At 29.9% G+C, this 17,926-nt stretch overlaps 1 protein-coding gene across 1 annotated transcript in view; it reads right to left on the bottom strand.

Moving 5' to 3' along the window:
• Positions 1-7,892: 7,892 nt before the first annotated feature.
• Positions 7,893-17,926, bottom strand: part of LOC119662091 (dynein heavy chain 7, axonemal) — a 48,920-nt gene continuing 38,886 nt past the window's right edge. Inside the window, exons 32-33 of the mRNA XM_038071641.1 lie at positions 10,339-10,490; positions 7,893-8,427 (exon numbers count right to left, since the gene is read on the bottom strand). Coding sequence (XP_037927569.1) covers positions 7,921-8,427; positions 10,339-10,490 — 659 coding nt within the window. The 3' untranslated portion in view covers positions 7,893-7,920. The remainder of the gene's footprint in view (positions 8,428-10,338; positions 10,491-17,926) is intronic.

The raw sequence follows: 17,926 nt of genomic DNA on the forward strand, positions 1-17,926 counted from the left end.
GCAAGCAAATTTACCACGAATGTTACTTAAGTTTTGTATTCGACTATGTTTTAAATATGTATAAAACTATATGCTATATATATATACAAAAGCGTATAACAGTTCTTTAGTTTATTAAATTATTAAATTTAAACTTACTAATGTGAGAAAATGAATTTATAATATTATATTATTCATTCAGTAAAAAAATGCTTATCTAAATGGGCTTTACAGACAGTTGTCATCCTTGGGTACGTTCATTAGATTTAAGCAGTCAGGGCTTGAAGTCGGCAGTGGACAGTACCAAGTGCCTTTAAATGCTTTCTCACCAAAGATCCAAACGTCTTCTACTGAGTTATTCATCTACAGAATCAAACACGTTTTCAGCCACGGCACAAGCCGTTGCACTTACTATGTCGTGGTCGTGGTTTAACTTATAATAATTTATAGTTCATCGTTTTACCTAATTCTTCATTTATTTCAAATAAATACTTAATCACGGTTGTTTCAAAGAACACTTATTTTTAAACATTCTGAATGCTCTTAATGCGAGCACCCTCTTGTCGAGCGGAGGTTTAACTTACGAATTGCCTACTTAATCCCAAAAATTACAGAAGCGATTCTTTATTGCACCTTTGGGATAAAGAGAAATTATTCACAACCTCGAACTTGAAGTTACCAACAGTGAAATGGTTCTCAAGTTAGTTAATAAATTTCACTGTTGACAAAAAGTACTATGCTTTATCTCTATTTACTAAAAGATTCATCAACATCGCTTGTTTTTCTAAGTTCAAAAAAACTCCATTGCAACAGTATGTGGTCAGGCGAACAATATCAATATCGTCGGGTAATACGAGAAACAACACACTTGTTGGGAAAATCTGCAACAAACCCAACATTAGATTGAAGAAGTCGCACGACAAGGAGTTAGGTGAGGTTAGGTTATACCGGCAATCCCTAGCGGATCCACTTAGACCTATTGGCACACAAGGAGTTACACTATCTAAAACATCGTTTGGTGTCAAACGGCTTAAGTTTTCTTTCTCGTAAATAGTACACGGTATCAGCTTACTTATGTAACTTCTATATTATGTTGTTCATAAAAACAGGCCTAAATTAGTGGCTAATAGCTTAGGTGTCATTTTCTTATTAATGATGCCTGATTATTTTAATTCAGATTCCACATAAAACAATTTTTCATAAAACAAATATGTCTCCTACCAATCAAATTGCAACTTGAATGTCACTGGATACAAATGAATGCATTGTAAAAGTTGGTACAGATACGGTGTCAAGGACATTACGTTAGAGACACCATCTATTGTCAAATAAAATGTTTTCTGCCAACTAAATAATATTTTTTAATAGCCTTAAAGCCGTAAATAAAAAACTTTTAGCAGTTTAACCAAAATCCATATTTTTAAATAAAAATTTTTTTTTTTACCTTCTTTTAAGTAACATACGTTATCTTTTGCAGATATTGATTGACATTATTGCAATAGTTGCCAGAACAAGTCTTAATATTATTGCTTACGTTCATTCATAAAAAGTCTGTCTAAATTTTAAACGAAATTTTTTTTAGTTAGTAACATATGAGTTAGAGAAAAAAGTTTTAGGTCTGCTGCGCCGTACATGCTTGGTCCATAACTACTATATATGTGTTTTTGTGTTTTCGATTATATTAACATATTAACTATGTAGCATACAGTGCCATTTATACGCCTACGGACAGGACTTGCTACCCTCGCACTGGCAATTCATACACTGAGCCCTTAAACAAAATTTCATGATAAACAGAAAATATTTTAAAAAAAGTTAAAAGAAACAAAAATTTATAATCAAAAAATATAAAAAAAATGGATCAGAGGCATTTTACTTCGCTCCGAAAAAAAAACCAATCAAACAAATGCGCCAACTTCTAATTCAAACAATGTTGCCACTTTGGTTTTATTTATGGAGTATGAAGCGCACAACTGACTTTGGGACAACGGTTGACATACTCGTACGTCGTACGTATGTTCAGATGCAGATGCGAACCTGTGCCCTCAATATATTGTGCCAATGGATTGTCAAAGCAGTTTCCACATCTCCACATTTTTCTGACATATTTAGACTTGTTGTGTTGAAGTTATTGTCGCAAATATTTTATATGGGTTCTCAACATTTTATATTTGCAATGTCATCCAGAAGCTTAAAATTGAGGCAATGACTTTAATAATATGTTAAGTCACATGAGGCAACTGGCAACCTTATGTCGTTTGTTCCAAAATAAATTGATTCCGACCCATCACACTTCCGGTGGGTGTTTTTGCCACTTATTTTACATTGATTTAATGTTTTGCAAACATTTTTCTGTACAAAAGTTTACAAAGGTTTTTTATTTAGTTTTATTTTTTTTATTTTTTTTATTTTTCGTTTAGTTCAATTTAATTTTGAAATGAATTCGATCCATCATTTGCTGCTGACATATAATAAGACCGGCGACTAAATAATATACAAGCTGGTTATAGTAAACGTTAAAATTGGGAGATGCATACACACATATTGTAAACCATATATCAGTAATTTAATTAAGATACAAATTCCATCATCTTTTTAAAATAGATTCTTAACTTCAATAAAGGCTACTTCCAGTGGACTAATTCTTTAAATAGATTATTTGATTGTTTATAGGTTTATTTTTCCAGACAAATTTTTGTTTTTTTAGATTTAAGTAAGTTTGTCACCAGCTTTAAGCGTTTACACTAGGTAGATTTTGGGAAAATTTGTATGTTCCAACGCAAATACAAACCCGTACGAGAACATGTATGTGCAGTAAAAAGAAGAGACAGACTTTGGCACAAGCCTGTGTAGACATGGCTACTCAACTTAGGGTTAGATGTTTAAATATTTAGCACTTCAACGTGTTCGATCATTACTTTTAAAGAAGATAAAAAAAAGAAACTGAGAGTTATACTGGATAAACACAAGAGTTTCATTTTCATTTTGATGACAGCCAAAATCATAAACAAATTTGCCGTGTGAATCCAGTATTACGTGTGAATACAGTATCACGCAGTACAAAAACAAAAAACCTTATGCTACACAATGGGGCTTAATAATTTTCTCCATCCGGTTTTGCCATTTTGCCCACCCCGTCCTTACTCACCACAATATTTGTTAAAATAAGAGCATTTTCTGCGTCATTTCGTTGTTTGTTTTGGTTTTGTGACACTAAATATGCGACACAAGAATTATGTGGAAGCAAACATTTTGATTAGCAGCCCTACCGATTTTAATATCTGACAATTCTAGTATAGTAATTAGATAAGAGAGATTTTTTTGCTATATTACACAAAGTGGCATAATTTTTCAAATTATCCTAAAAGATTCGCTTATGTATATTATGTGATTTCGATATTCGAGCAGGTGAAGTACACCCGAATTCAAATATATGGATCGTGCACCTGAAAAGCATGGATCCTGAAAAACATACTATAATGACTATGATTGTTATGACATTCACAATCTATACCAGAACTTGTTACCAATAATTGAACAATGATTTAGTCAACCACACCAAAACAAAATCTAACTAACTTTAGGATTTCTTATAACCAGATTTGTGAAAATTAAAGCAGATGAAGCTACATAAGCTAATATAAATAAATTTATTTATTCCTTTTTTGAAAGCTGAATAATGGTTTAGTAAAAACACACATCCATCATTCACATTCTGGGCTTTGGGCAATTTTTTTAAGCTTTAAAACTAGTTTAGATTAATGTACTAGTACTATTCTATGGACTAGAATATAGGCTATTACATTTAAAGTTTTATTTACAGAATCTTTGCACTCAGAATTCTCAAACCTCATTAAATTAATTTAGAATTCATTTGACCCTGATTGCTACATATTTATTAAGTTATTGCCATAATGTGTACATATTGCCATATATCCATCAATATTCTTTTTTAGACATATTCATTGGCTTTATTTCTCTGCAAATAATTTTTAGATGACAAGTCTAGTTTAGCTATACAGTATAGTACAGACTAGAATATAGAGAATCACATTCTTCGCTGTTTTAGATATTGCCAAGTATCCATCGATACTGTTCTTTGGAATTATTTATTGCTTTTAATTGTCTATACACAATTTTTAAGCTACGTAATAAGTCTTGTTAAACTATATGTCATAGTACTATCCTATGGAATAGCAAATAGACTATTAAATTCTTTGCTTTATTTACATTAAGTAATATTATATTTTCGTTTACAATTAACGAACCACATTGCCGCTTTTTTGTATAGATTTCGTGTGAAAAACTGCACTAATTGTTACACTTTTATTGATTTAAATGCAGTAATGTATACATATTGTCAAATATCTATCAACACAATTTTATGAATATATTTATTAATTTTAATTGCTCGTATATAGTTTTACGCTGAAAAACTAGTTCAACACTGGTCTTCGGAAATATAGATTAGAATGTAGACTAATTCATTTATTGAATAAATTGCGGTAGTGTAAACGTAGAGTAGGATATTTAATCTTTATTTATTTTTAAGATTAATATTTCAAAATTTTTAAGTTCACTGAAAGTTAGCTTTCTGAATCTAACTTTCCTTAAATTAAGATTTTGTATAAAAAGTTATTCTAATTGCAACACATTTATTGAGTTAAGTGCGATAGTGTAAACATAGAGTAGAATATTTGATCTTCATATCTTTTTAGAATTAATATTTGAATACGTTTAAAGTTGACTGAAATTTATGTAAAAAAAAACGAGTTTACAACATATCCGACTATGCGGACGGACAGACGGTTAAGTTATCCTCATTGTTCTTCTAACAACTTCTTAATTCAGCTAAAATATAGAAAACATCTAACTTTAATATTATTTATAAGATAAGTCTTAACTTCTTAGTTATCAAGTGTAAATGCCCATAATTCCCTTCACTAATCTCATAATATATTTTTTCCCTAACTCCTCTTTAACAGACAAAAAAAAACATGCAAACATATACACATATACAATATATTTTTGCGGTTAAGCTAAGAAATTAATTTATCGCTTCGCGAACACCATTCCGTCTAAGCCAATAGGTATTGGCATCCCAGCTTCCGCAATAAGGCCTTGTAAAAACTTCTTCCCATTCTCGGTTCGTTTAGTTGCACAGTTTCGTTCTGGGTTATTTTTTGTAATAATGTTGGGTGGAATTTGGTTGGCTTAAGAAGCTTTGGATTGGCAAGGGTTTGCAGTTGCCATTGGTTTTTATTCATTTTGTGAGTATTAGCAACTTTTGCTACCGCTGCCGCTTCCAGTTCCACCTCTACTCATACCAATATTATTATTTCTATTTTTGTTCCAAAATAAATTAATGGTCCTAACTTAAATTGCAAATCGATATTTATTGAAAGCATCATTTGTTCTGGTCATAAAAGGGATTTTGTAAGCATTTTGCTTTTAATGGCAAGAATCATAAAATTTCACTACGCAAACCTATAAACCTACAAGTGTAGAAAGCTATTGGTACAATCTTATATTATTTTTATTTATTATTTTGCTACTTAGTATTTGCATCTAACGAACAAATGGCGTAGAAACCAGAAGAAATGGTTGCGTGCAAATGGCTGTTTACTAATAAGTCATAAATAAAGATAAATATTTGGAAAAACACACCTATTGTTATGAAAAAAAATTTATAAATTAATTAAAAGAATGCAGTATCATAGACTTACATTTTTTAATCTTTCACCAATTTAAAAGTAATTATATAAAGTATTATATATATTTTTCTTTATGAGCACTCTGTTCATTCGATTACGCTCTTAGGGAAGTCACAATTCAATATACTCTATTTGACTTCTCATATGATAAAATATACTAAACAATATAATCAATCACCTTATCATTTAAAAATTTAATAATATATATATATATATATAAATTTTTTTTTTCAAGATCAATGAAAATCATTTTTACATAAAATATTCTCTAGAACTAGTTAATAGCTCAATTCTGACTAAATCAAACTATTGTGAATTACTCAGATAATCGTGAACGAAGGACCGCAAGGCTCGTCCCAGAGCTAACAAAATAGAGTAGCAAGGAACTTCTGCGAGGTTAACTACTACCTCACTGAGTTTCTACCTCTACCGCTACCTCTATCGCATACACAAAGTAGAGTCACCAAATTGTATGTATTGCGCAGCTGAGTATGATACTCCAGAACACACATTCTTCGAGTGCAATATGTGGCTACTTGAACGAGAAGCGCTACTAGCGTAAGTTGGTGTTTTCTTCCCAAAGACGGTGAGAGAAAACAAAAAAAAACTAGAATAGCATAGTAATATTTGCTGAAAAAATCCTGAGATTGAAAAAAAATAAATTTCGACAGAAGTCTGCTGGAGCAAGCAGATGTATCACACCAAGTTGAAGCGCAAGATTAATCATCTGAAGCAGTTCCGGGGCCTGAAAGTAGGGATCTTATTAGTGATATGAATATCTACCACTTTGAGTGGTTCATAGTATTCCTTTTCTTTTTTACTTAATGAAACGTAAGTTCGTATCTAAAGCAGCTTAACTTAATGGTTTCTAGTAGGGTAATCCACTGTAGTCCGAACTCTATTGAATCAGTATAATCAGCTATTCAGGTGAACTTATAGAGGTGTATTTGAAGCCCAGGTTATCCTCCTGACGAAAATATTATAAAGTGCACTTGATTTAAGAGAGTCAAATTCTGACTATGTGTGAGCACCCATCAATCAAACAATTTCAGCCCACTGTCTTCGATATACATACTTTTGTTCGTTGCCATAAGATACACAATTATAAAGTAGTTTAGATGAAATTATTTCCTCCTAAAGCAGAATTTTATTTTTCACACCTCACTATCCTTTATTAATGATTATAGAACATTTAGTTATATTACAAGCCAATTTTTTGACCCTTATGTTCTCTGGTCAAGTATATCGTTATCCAAAGTTATGCTTACGCTTTTTGTCTTTTCGATAAAGACATTTTTAATCTACTATGTTTCACTCTATTTAATTTAAACTATTTACTAACATCGAAGTGCTTCAGTCTCTATAGTCTTATTTTATTATTTTTTAAGTGGTTTAAAGTTGAATTTTTTACTAGATAAGTAGTTGATGTTTATTATTTTGAAAGCTTTAAAAATTCCATCATCACCTGATAGGCATATCATGCCTTCACGAAAGAAAATGCTGTAGAAGATTTTTAGTATAGAACAATTATTTTTATACCGAATTCTGTTCCTTTTAGTTATTTATGCTTTTATATATAAAATCTAAATCTATTGCTTTGATTCATTGGAGCAATTTTCAACCTCTCGGTTATGCTAAGCTATGCCTCCCAGCATGAGTGACACAATTAAACACATTCATTCTTCCGCCTCGGTGCCTAAAATTTGCAAAATGTAAACCACATAAGCAAAAACCTAGTATAAAAAGGAAGGGTCGTGCATTCCATTCATTCCTGCATGCAATTTCTGTTATTTATAAACCATCTTATCTAAATAACAAAGCGCTACATATACCAAAAATATATATATATATTTATATATATATATATTTATATATACATTTATACCATTTTACCATTTTCCGTTTTCTTTTGTTTTTATCAACGGCAGAAGGAAATAAAATTATTTAAATTAAAATTGATGAGTTTTCGGTATAAAAATCCTTTTTGATCCCACGAGATATAAAAACAAGTAAAAGTAAGGATTTTATAATTTTTCATTTAAAATACTTAAGCTGGATTTTTGTAACACATATTTTTTACGTTTTTGCACAAAAAAAAATTTTTTTTTATTAAATTCTATTATAAATTTGTTAAAGAATATAAACACAAAACCATGGCAATATACCATAAACAATTTCAAAAATAAATTTAAGCATTTTTTGTATTTATTATATGCTTTATAAGAATTTAGAAACTTAACTGACAGAGCAATGCCGTGCCACGTTCAATCCAATGTGAAGTTTTCGTTTTGGGATTACACAGTAGTAGCATGGCCACTACGAAATTTGTACTGTGTCCAGTTGTGGATAGCACACCACGTCGTTCAGCCGTTTTATACAATGGACAGACATAAGTATGTTTCTCAATTAGGTCATCACGTTTCAGCGGTTTCATCCAAATAACTGGCACTCTGTCAAATAGTTCACGTGGATGAGATTCAGCTAAGAAATTATTTTTACGATCCCAGCAAGCACCCTCCAAAAATATGCCATATACAAACACACCATCAGCAGGTGCTGGCACTCCAACCATATCTTCTTCCTCTTTGCGCAATACCTCATAATCGAAACATAATAAATCTATTGGTATCACATACTTACGTGCGTAATTCTGTTGAGCACCAGTGAGGAAAGCTTGTGTGAAAAAGAAACCTGATAACCAAAAACTGCTCGGAGGTCCATGGTCGTACCATTTCTAATAAAAAAAAATAAGAAATAAATGAAAATAAGTAAAAAAATTAATTTTTTTTACAAAATAAAATTAAAATTGGGTTTTGCTTTGAATTCTTGGATCGATTTTTGGTTGAAATATTTATGGTTAAATATACTTTAACTATATGTACCTACTTTAGTTAGTTATTAGTTTAATATGCTTTTTATCACATAAAAATTTTTTACTTAAGTTTTATACATAAATAAAAAAATATGATTAAAACCATGTACAATTCAACTTTAAACACTAGAAAATGGCTTTAAAATACTAGAAATGATTTATAATTTATATAGTAAAAGACATAACTGGAGTTAATGTCTGCTTAAAAAATACAATAAAATGATTAAAATAATTAAAATAAGAAAATTTAGATAAAAGCTTTTATTATAAAATATTAAACAATACAAAGCCAGCGATAGAGACTAAAGAAAATCCACCAAAGATACTCCAACGCCTAACTCGTAATGTGTAAAACTAATGACTTATATTATATTTGTTATATTATAAACATAATATGCTTTTGGCAACTATTCCTCAAAAATAAGAAAATAGTTTAATCGAAAGCCTTTAGTATTTGTAAATCAATTAATAATGTTTACCCATCTCTGAATATTTTGTGTTCGTTCAAAATCATCTCCATTCTGATCTACAAATATATTTCAATGCGTCTACACTTTTTATAAGCCAATTAAACAATTCTAATAAATGCAAATAAATAAAAATACAAATATAAAATCGAAGCATATTTAAGAGTAGAAATTTCAAGTTTAAAGATGGTCATCAAAATCCATAAATCTCTTAAATCCATAAGCCGGGCACAGCAATCTAAAAGAAAACTGTAAGCTGACCAATTAAGAAATTACTACTAAAAGAAAAATAACTAATTCGTATTTCCTTATCGTCGTTCAAACTCATAGATAAGTTATATCTTTCTTAATAAAATAGATTAACGCCGAAATCTAGGAATAATGTTTCCACATGAGACTCGATGAGAAGCTACTGTGATAAGTAAAAGAAAGACACCATCAAACAATTTTTCAATTTCATTTCAAAACATTACTCAAATGCTCAAATTGGAGAATATGTCACATATTCCCAGTATTTCACTACCAAAGCTTTTCATAGCGTCAAAAAATTGGTTCAATGAGTTATAGTTCTATATACCTATGTATAAGAAGCCCTACTGGAAGCAATTCTATTATAATGATCTGATTTGACTGTCGCATTTTATAGCAAATTAATAAATCGACAACTACGCTAGACCTCTATACAAGGTATTTATAAGGTATTGAAGTTATAACTATGGTTTGTTTCAAGTAAAATTGGTCTGCCTATATCTATTAATAAAGAAATCGTAGTCTTACCTTACGAGTTTTTTTAATTCTTGAGCAGATTTTTTTCCAAATTTAATATACTTTCAAATGAATTACTCTTTATATTATATATTATATTTCTATATTATATATATGAATTAATTTGTTGATTTTTTTAAGTTAAAAACGTAGAACGAATATAATATATAGAGGGGATTGAAAAGCAAAAACTCAAAAAGTCTACAAAATTTCACTTTAATAATACAAATTAAAATTTCTACATTAAGCTGTTTTTAATCTGTTTCATATTAATTATTTAATAAATAGAAATGTAATCATTTTAAAATACATTTACTCGTGCTATACCACAAAGAAATATTTTCGGCATTAAAAATAAATCTTTCGCTATATCGACTAGTAACCGTTTTTCGAATAAATACGTTTGCTAGCGTGTATCTCACGCTAAAAAAATGTTTATTATTGTTATTTATACGTTGCTAGGATATAATAGGATATAATCACGTTACATATATATACAAATTCCTATACATAACATTACTTAGACAGTTGAAATACTTACCTGTAAAAACTCCAAACGTTGCAGAAAATCACCGACATAACTGCCAAGTGGCTTTAAGCTCGGATAGGATTTACTAGCCCACATCTGCGGTATTTTTGCTATCAATACCGATTTGTAAACTGCTTCCATGGGAGCAGACATTACGACAAGTCCTACAGAAGAGCACGGAAATAAAAAACAAAAATATATATATTTATATATTAATGTGAATATAATAAAAAGAGAACAAAATAAAAAAAATGTTTAACAATAAAACATCTCAAAACAAAAAAAAAACAGAGAAATGAAAAATCAGTCTCTGTAGTCCTTTTAGCTGATGTGGCACAACTATAATCCAATCGCAACAAATCTGCAGAGTATAAAAAATACGTAAAAATACATAAAAATACGTAAAATTGTGAAAACTGTCAACGTAAGCTGTTAATGCATCCCCACGTAGGTACGTATAACCCGAACAGGACGTACATCATAGAAAAACATAATATTAAGTGCTTATGCGCGATATACACATGCTCCCGTAGTAAAAAATGGTTATGAAAATTCGTAAACTCTATTAAAAAAAATATAATATATAGTAAAACAAAAGTAAAGAAGTGCAAATGAAAAATGAATACTCTTTTATGAATTGTATTTAAAAAAAAAAAAAAAAAAAAAAAAAAAAAAAAAAAAAATGAGCAGTTCACATACAAGTAATAAATAATTTTTCTACGAAAATTGTTTTTCACATATTTTATATTTAAAATTATTACTCATAAATTGGCTGGAAATTTCTATTAAATGCTATAAAACTGTGCACTCACAATTTAACTGCAACTGTTTAAACTACTTTTATAACAAGTGTTCTTTTCTCATGCAGCCGAAGAGCTTGAATGTAATTTAAAATATATCATAAATCTTATATAAAAATAAAGAAAAAAAGAATAATGATACAGTGAAAACTCTCTTGAACGAACACCGACGAAACACCAGACAATTCTGCGGTCAATTGTCAATTCAAAAAACCATTCTTTATATGAAAAATAATAACTGGAGACTAGCAACGTACCACGGTTAAAAGAGATTTGCATCAGATTTACATAACAACATCCATAAGAACCATGCTTATTCTACACAGTACAAGCTCTCTTAAGCTCTCTTAACACCAACGAATGCTGCGGTTAAAAGAATTGTCTGTTTAATAGAACTTTTTATATGATAACTTTATATAACTTTATATGTATGTACGGTTAGTCATCATCCATTTATTTCTCTACTCGTTCAAGAGAGTTTTAACTCTATAGTAAAAACTATCTTAAGTGGGCACCGACGTAGCACCAGATCGTCGGTAACACCAGAAACAAAGCCAGATTTGCGATCAAAACAATTCTGCGGTTAAAACAATGTTCCGTTTAAAAAATTAAAGGTTCACAGATGTCACAGAATCACAGAAGTTGTTATATATCTCGATGTCGTACTATAAGTTCGCCATCGATGACTCGGGCATCAGTATCTAAAGTTACTGATATATTTTTTTAAGGTTCATTAAAGGTTCATCAAAGACTGGAATATATCTAAAATCTCTTTTTATGTCAGTATTATATTAAACTTTCTTATATCGTCTATAGTTTCCACCAACTTATTAATATAGAATTGGTGAAAATTATAAACTCTTATATGTAACAAATACACATTACTAGCAATGTGTTAAATAAACAACATTAAATTTATTAAAAATTTTATATAAATTATATCATTTTTAATTATGTTATATAAAGTTATGTCAACTTTTTATACATCTTTACGGATAGATGCATAATCATATAAGTTTATAATAGCATTAAACAAAGCTTAATCGACATATTTTCTAATTTTATTTTAATATACAAATTATTATCAAAAATGAGCGAAATCAAATTTCAGTGATTGGATTAAATACTCTAACATCTCATACAACTGCAATTTACTATTTTAATATCAACCTAATGAGAATTAAAAATTCTCAAATTTAGTCGGCACAGTACTTAGTATGAACACAATGAGAATTATAAATTCCTAAAACTCTAGGGGCGCTCTTGACCCCCTACCCTAGCTAAGTGACTGTCTGGAATTTATTTATATTAATCGTAAATTTTATTTAATGGACATTTAATATTGTATTTATAACACTGTAATCTAAAACGATTAATAATTCAATGTTATTGGAAATAAAAGATATATATAATGTAGAAAAAGAAATTTATGTTTAAGCTACCAGTCTGTATTAGACTTAAGCGTGATTTTGGTCAATTTTTAATACAGGTTATCTATGGCTTAACTCAAATGGACCACCAAAATATCAACTTCATACAGTTTATTTTTATGTTGTTATCCATGTCGATGGCCGATATCAGGGGTATGAAGAAAAATCTATCCATTTTTTTTTATTGATATTTCAACAATCAAAAAACAATTCGATTTAAAATTTTGCATTATTAATGGAAGCAGTGGCAGTCGCTTTTAAAATGATTATTCTACGAAATGTTTTCAATAGCCTAAAAATTTCTGGAATTAATCTAATTTGAGGTTGCTTATAATAAAACGTGAAAGCTTCAACATATACTCGCATAAAATTTCAAACAAAGAACACCATTGGTGAACGGAAATAGTTTCTTTCTGTTTCCATAAACTTCACAATTTTTCATCACGTAATTCCCTCTTTTTTCGAAAAAGATTCCATTCTGTTTTTGTCGAGCTTCACATGCTTGTATTCTCCTTAATTTGCACGTCGTCTTCGTGAAATTTTGTTGCAACCAAAAATTTAATTGAATTTTATTTTAATTAAATTTCTATAAAATTTTTCAACAGGTGCTGTTGATACTGAAGTCAAATTTGATGTTGACAAGTTGACAAACAACCAGAAGAAGAAAGCGTTGCAAGCATGTTCCATCAATCGAAATCTCGTCCTATACAATTAACCAATTCTCGACTTCAGCATAAACAACAATGTACAAGAATTCCTGCCGGCTTTGCTACTGTCGTCGCTACTGTTCCGTCCCAGTATATACCAGAAGAAGAGGAAGAACCGAAAAAACTGAAGAGGAAGATGTGCACACGTGGCACTCAGTCGGTATATCGGTAAGTATGGCATTTCTATACTGTATACTCGTATTTTATACTCTAACTACTCGCAGTAAATAGAACTTTATGATGCGATGTGGTACGGTATTGTCTGATATATTGTGCATCTCGAGTTGATTAAATTAAAAGATGGTTAAGTTAACTTTTTGTTATGGCGAAGGTGGTGAATTAATGTGTACTTTCTCTGATAATATTTTGATTTAAAAAAAATTCTTTCGTCAGTTGCGCCAACAACAATACTCGAGGGTGGATATGCGTAGTGTAACTTATACACTTGAAAAAAATGTTCATTTAAAATTGAGTTTTTCAATGTTGACTATGTGTAAACGCTTTAGAAAATTTATTTCAATGTATTTCTATTTAGACAATTTTATGCAGTGTAAAAACTAATAACAACTCTTAAGCTATTTCATCCCACCCCACCACTGTACACACTTGTCACGAAAGACAGAGCACCCTTAATGTAGCAAACAGTTAAAGTACTTTAAAATTTCATTTCATTGACATAAAGTCCATTAAAGTCTCCAACCTACGGTTGGGAAAATCTGTAGGAAAATGGACAAAAAATTGTAATGAAAGGATGTTTGGCTGCAGATAGGAAGTGATATGAAGAGTAAAACGCAAAAAGTTAATAAGCGTAAAGTACGTTCAGTTTGCTGAATTATAAATGAGTAAAATAGCTAATGAATATGATTTTGTATCGCTGATTTGCCGCCACTCTGCGACTACGTAGGCGGAATGTCATAAGGAAGTAAGCTGAGTGAATTTTTAATATATATTATTTATATAGATTACCGTGTTCCGACAGTGAAATTGTCGGGCTGCAAGTTAAAGTTTGGAGTGCTTAATAAATCATTAAGATAAGAGATTTATAAATAATAAAAATTATCAACGTAGAGGAAAGGATGCTTAACTCATAATATAAATTTTAATGATACTTACAGTGATGGGATCACTTAGTTGAGCGTTTGTTGGAATTTAATTTTTTAATAAGAAGCTACTTACAAAAACATGTAGTAAAACAGACGTTTACTTAAAGATACGAAGCTGCTCTAAGACATAAAATTTATTCCTGCTATTTAAGTAAATATATAGCCAAGCACTGCTTCGAAATTAGTGTATTTTTATATTACACAATACTTTTCCAGTATACTTTTGTGCAGAAAGTTAATTTCTTTTCAAAAAACAAGTATTTATTTATAATATATATTTATTGACTTATTAAAATAAACCAAATTAGAGCTTATCACACTTCAATTTTAAACCAATAAATAATTCGGTAATTTGTAATATACTTCAGAAATACTCATAGCTTTCAGATAATTTCAGAAATTAAAAAAAAAATTATATCTTTAACAGTCACAATACATTCATTTTTATAGTTTAAAAATTTTTTTTAATTTTAATTTTAATTAAAATTAACTGACTTCCTAAAACCTAACTAAGTACCACTTCGACGGATTGCCTCCTCATACATTCAACGGTGATTGTAGTAAAAGTAATAAACTGCTCTCTATAAAAAACTATTTTTGTAAGAAGATATATAAAAATTATACAATATTTTTAACAGGATATATTTCGAAGATAATATAAAATTGATATAGAAGAAGGTAGAAAAATAATTGATAATGATTTTTATTTAAAAACCGTATAATAAAAAAATTAATTTTTAAAACTCATAATATTCCAACTTAAATAGAAAAACATTTGAAGATTAAGTTAAACGATTTTCAATAAAATATAAAAAAAATATAACAGATAAGGTTTTCGATTATAAGGATTTCAAGATATTGACAAAAAGCAAATTTTTTTTGGAATTTCTTAACACAATATATCGACTGAAAATAAATCATCAAGCCAAATTACATTTCCCTACCTCATTATATGATTTTCTTCGTTTCTTTAAGAACACATCATTGCTGGAAATAATTTTATTAAACAAGCAAAGATCTTTGATATTTTTGTGTAGTGTATTATTTTCGATAATTGCAAAGTAGACGAGGTACCCAGAAGGGGTGCTTCAGAAAACCACTCGGAACACCTAAACAATCTGTGCATATCGTTGACATCATGCAAATTGGTATTGAGTTCTTTCTGTGCTGAACTTTTCAATAAAAGATGGGAAGACTTTACGATATGTAGACAACTGTATGAACTTTGGGCACACACAAATAGAAGAAAATCGAACTCTCTCATATAGATTTCCCGTAGAGATATCAGTCATGCAATAGGTTTACTTACAGACCATTGTATTCTAGCTAACCATGTTAGGAGACTAAATCTCCCTTTCAACCATATCTGCCGCAGTTTTGTTGAGAATGATGAACGCACCTCCCACCTGCTTTGCTTCTGTTCGGCATATGCACGTCGCCGCCTTAACATTTTAGGGGCTTTCTTCTTTGAGAATCTTGTCGAACTTCAGAACCTCCCTTTAAATAGCATCATAAACTTTGCCAAAGGTTCTAGATGGTTTTAACCCTTGGGTTTTTTAATAATACGGTAGCACAATGGGCTTATGGATCCCCCTAGGATCGCCTGTATAACCTAACCTAATATGTAGAATATATAGAAAAAATATCATCAATAAAAAGTAATTTGATTTTTTTATATTTAACAATAGTGAATCATCTGCTCAAACTTTACCGTATTTAGTGACAATCGCTCCCGATAAAATAACTGATTTACACAAAAATGAATTATTTAAAATGGCTACTGAGCTAACAATTAGCGACCATCCTGGGGTCAAGGAGGTTGAAAAACTTGAACGCGCTCGTAGACGTTGGCAATATGCAGAAAATTGTCAACAATATGTACTCAAAACTTCAGTCGCTACTAAAATGGTGCAACTCTCAAGGCAACATAGACGACTTTATAAGTTATTTGGTTGGGAACGCACAATGGAACGTGAAGCTGATCTGCTGGATGAACAAGAGTTACGACTAAATTATGTAGTTCAATGTATGAATAGACGTTCCAATGCATTTAGAGAAAACGCTGATAAACGTATACAAATGCGTTTCGAAATGGAAAAAGTAGAACTACAAAAATTTGTACAAAAAAATCGCATACAATATCAACGAGAACTGAGACGCATAGAGAAAAGCTCAAAAATATTCAAAGATAAAACAGATCATCGTGTCGGATCAAAGAATACTATACTTAAAACTAATGGAATTAAACAAAGAAAGCAAATAGAACCAAGTAACACTGATTTCGAAATGCAGATATTAAATATGAAAGACTTTGTTTGTCCATTTGCGAAAGTGAAACGTTGGTCAAAACCCAAGGAACGTTTAAGAGAAATAGAACAAAATTTTTGTACAGATAAAAATTTACAAAAATTATATGAAAGCTTGAAGGTAAGTTAAATGCAAAAGCAAGAAATTTTGTAACAAAAAACTTCTTTCTACTACAGGTCTTGAGAGTTGAGTCCAGCAAAAAATTACTTATACCGAAATATCAATTTACAAAGCAGTTTCTACAAAACACAGAAGAACCTCACAATATATTAGAAAACATCAACGTCACTGATGAGATAGAAGAATCAGAAGACGAAGAAGAAAATGAAGTGCAAAGTGATACACTTACCACAGCCTCAAGTCATAAATTGGAGCAGGAGCCTTACGATATATTACCAGAAGCATACAAGCAAACTTTAGCCACACTATTTTCAGATAGTCCTAGTGAGGAATTGGTTGCTCTGCTAATGGATTGCGATAATAAAACTTTGTCTGATATCATGACTAAAATGCATGAATTGAGGAATAGCACTGCAGACATCAAGTTTAAAGAATTTAATGCCATTAATAATATTAAAATAGAAAATATAAATATTACACAATTTATGCAACAATTAGAAATATTTAATATAGGCGAAAATACTGAAGAAACTCAAGACTCAGTAGATGTTAAAAATTTTGAAGAGGCCGGAGTAATTGTCAAGGGAATATTATATGACAATTTAATACCACAAATAGAGTTTCAACAAGAATCCTATTACATATGTGGTTGTATCTTAGATGAGATATTGCTTGATTATGTGGATATATTAGAAGATCATAATACAGAAAATTCTTTAACAATAAGTGAACTAAATGATGACTTTGATTAATATATTGATGAAGAAAATGATGAAAATAAAAATAATGATAAAAAATTAAAAACTATGAATAACAGTAAATAAAATATAAATTCTGGAACCAATATTTAAAATTTTTTCCAATCTCATTATTAATTTCAATAATCAATAGTTCAAGTATATTATATTAGCTCTGAATTGAGTTAAGTAGGTTTTTCTTTGTTGAACATAACAGAAAGTCTGTTTTTAAAAGAGTTTAGTTTATTTTTCTTTACTTCAGTTCACTTAAAGGTTGTTTGAAATGATATCACTTCATTTCAGTTCAAGTAATAACAATTCTAACTGTTACTTTACTCTTTAGAGCAATTAGCATTGAATTAAGCTTAAGCTTTCCGCTTAACAGTTAATCCGCCA

Source organism: Teleopsis dalmanni, chromosome X (genome assembly GCF_002237135.1).
Source record: "Teleopsis dalmanni isolate 2A chromosome X, ASM223713v2, whole genome shotgun sequence".
NCBI lineage: Eukaryota > Metazoa > Arthropoda > Insecta > Diptera > Diopsidae > Teleopsis > Teleopsis dalmanni.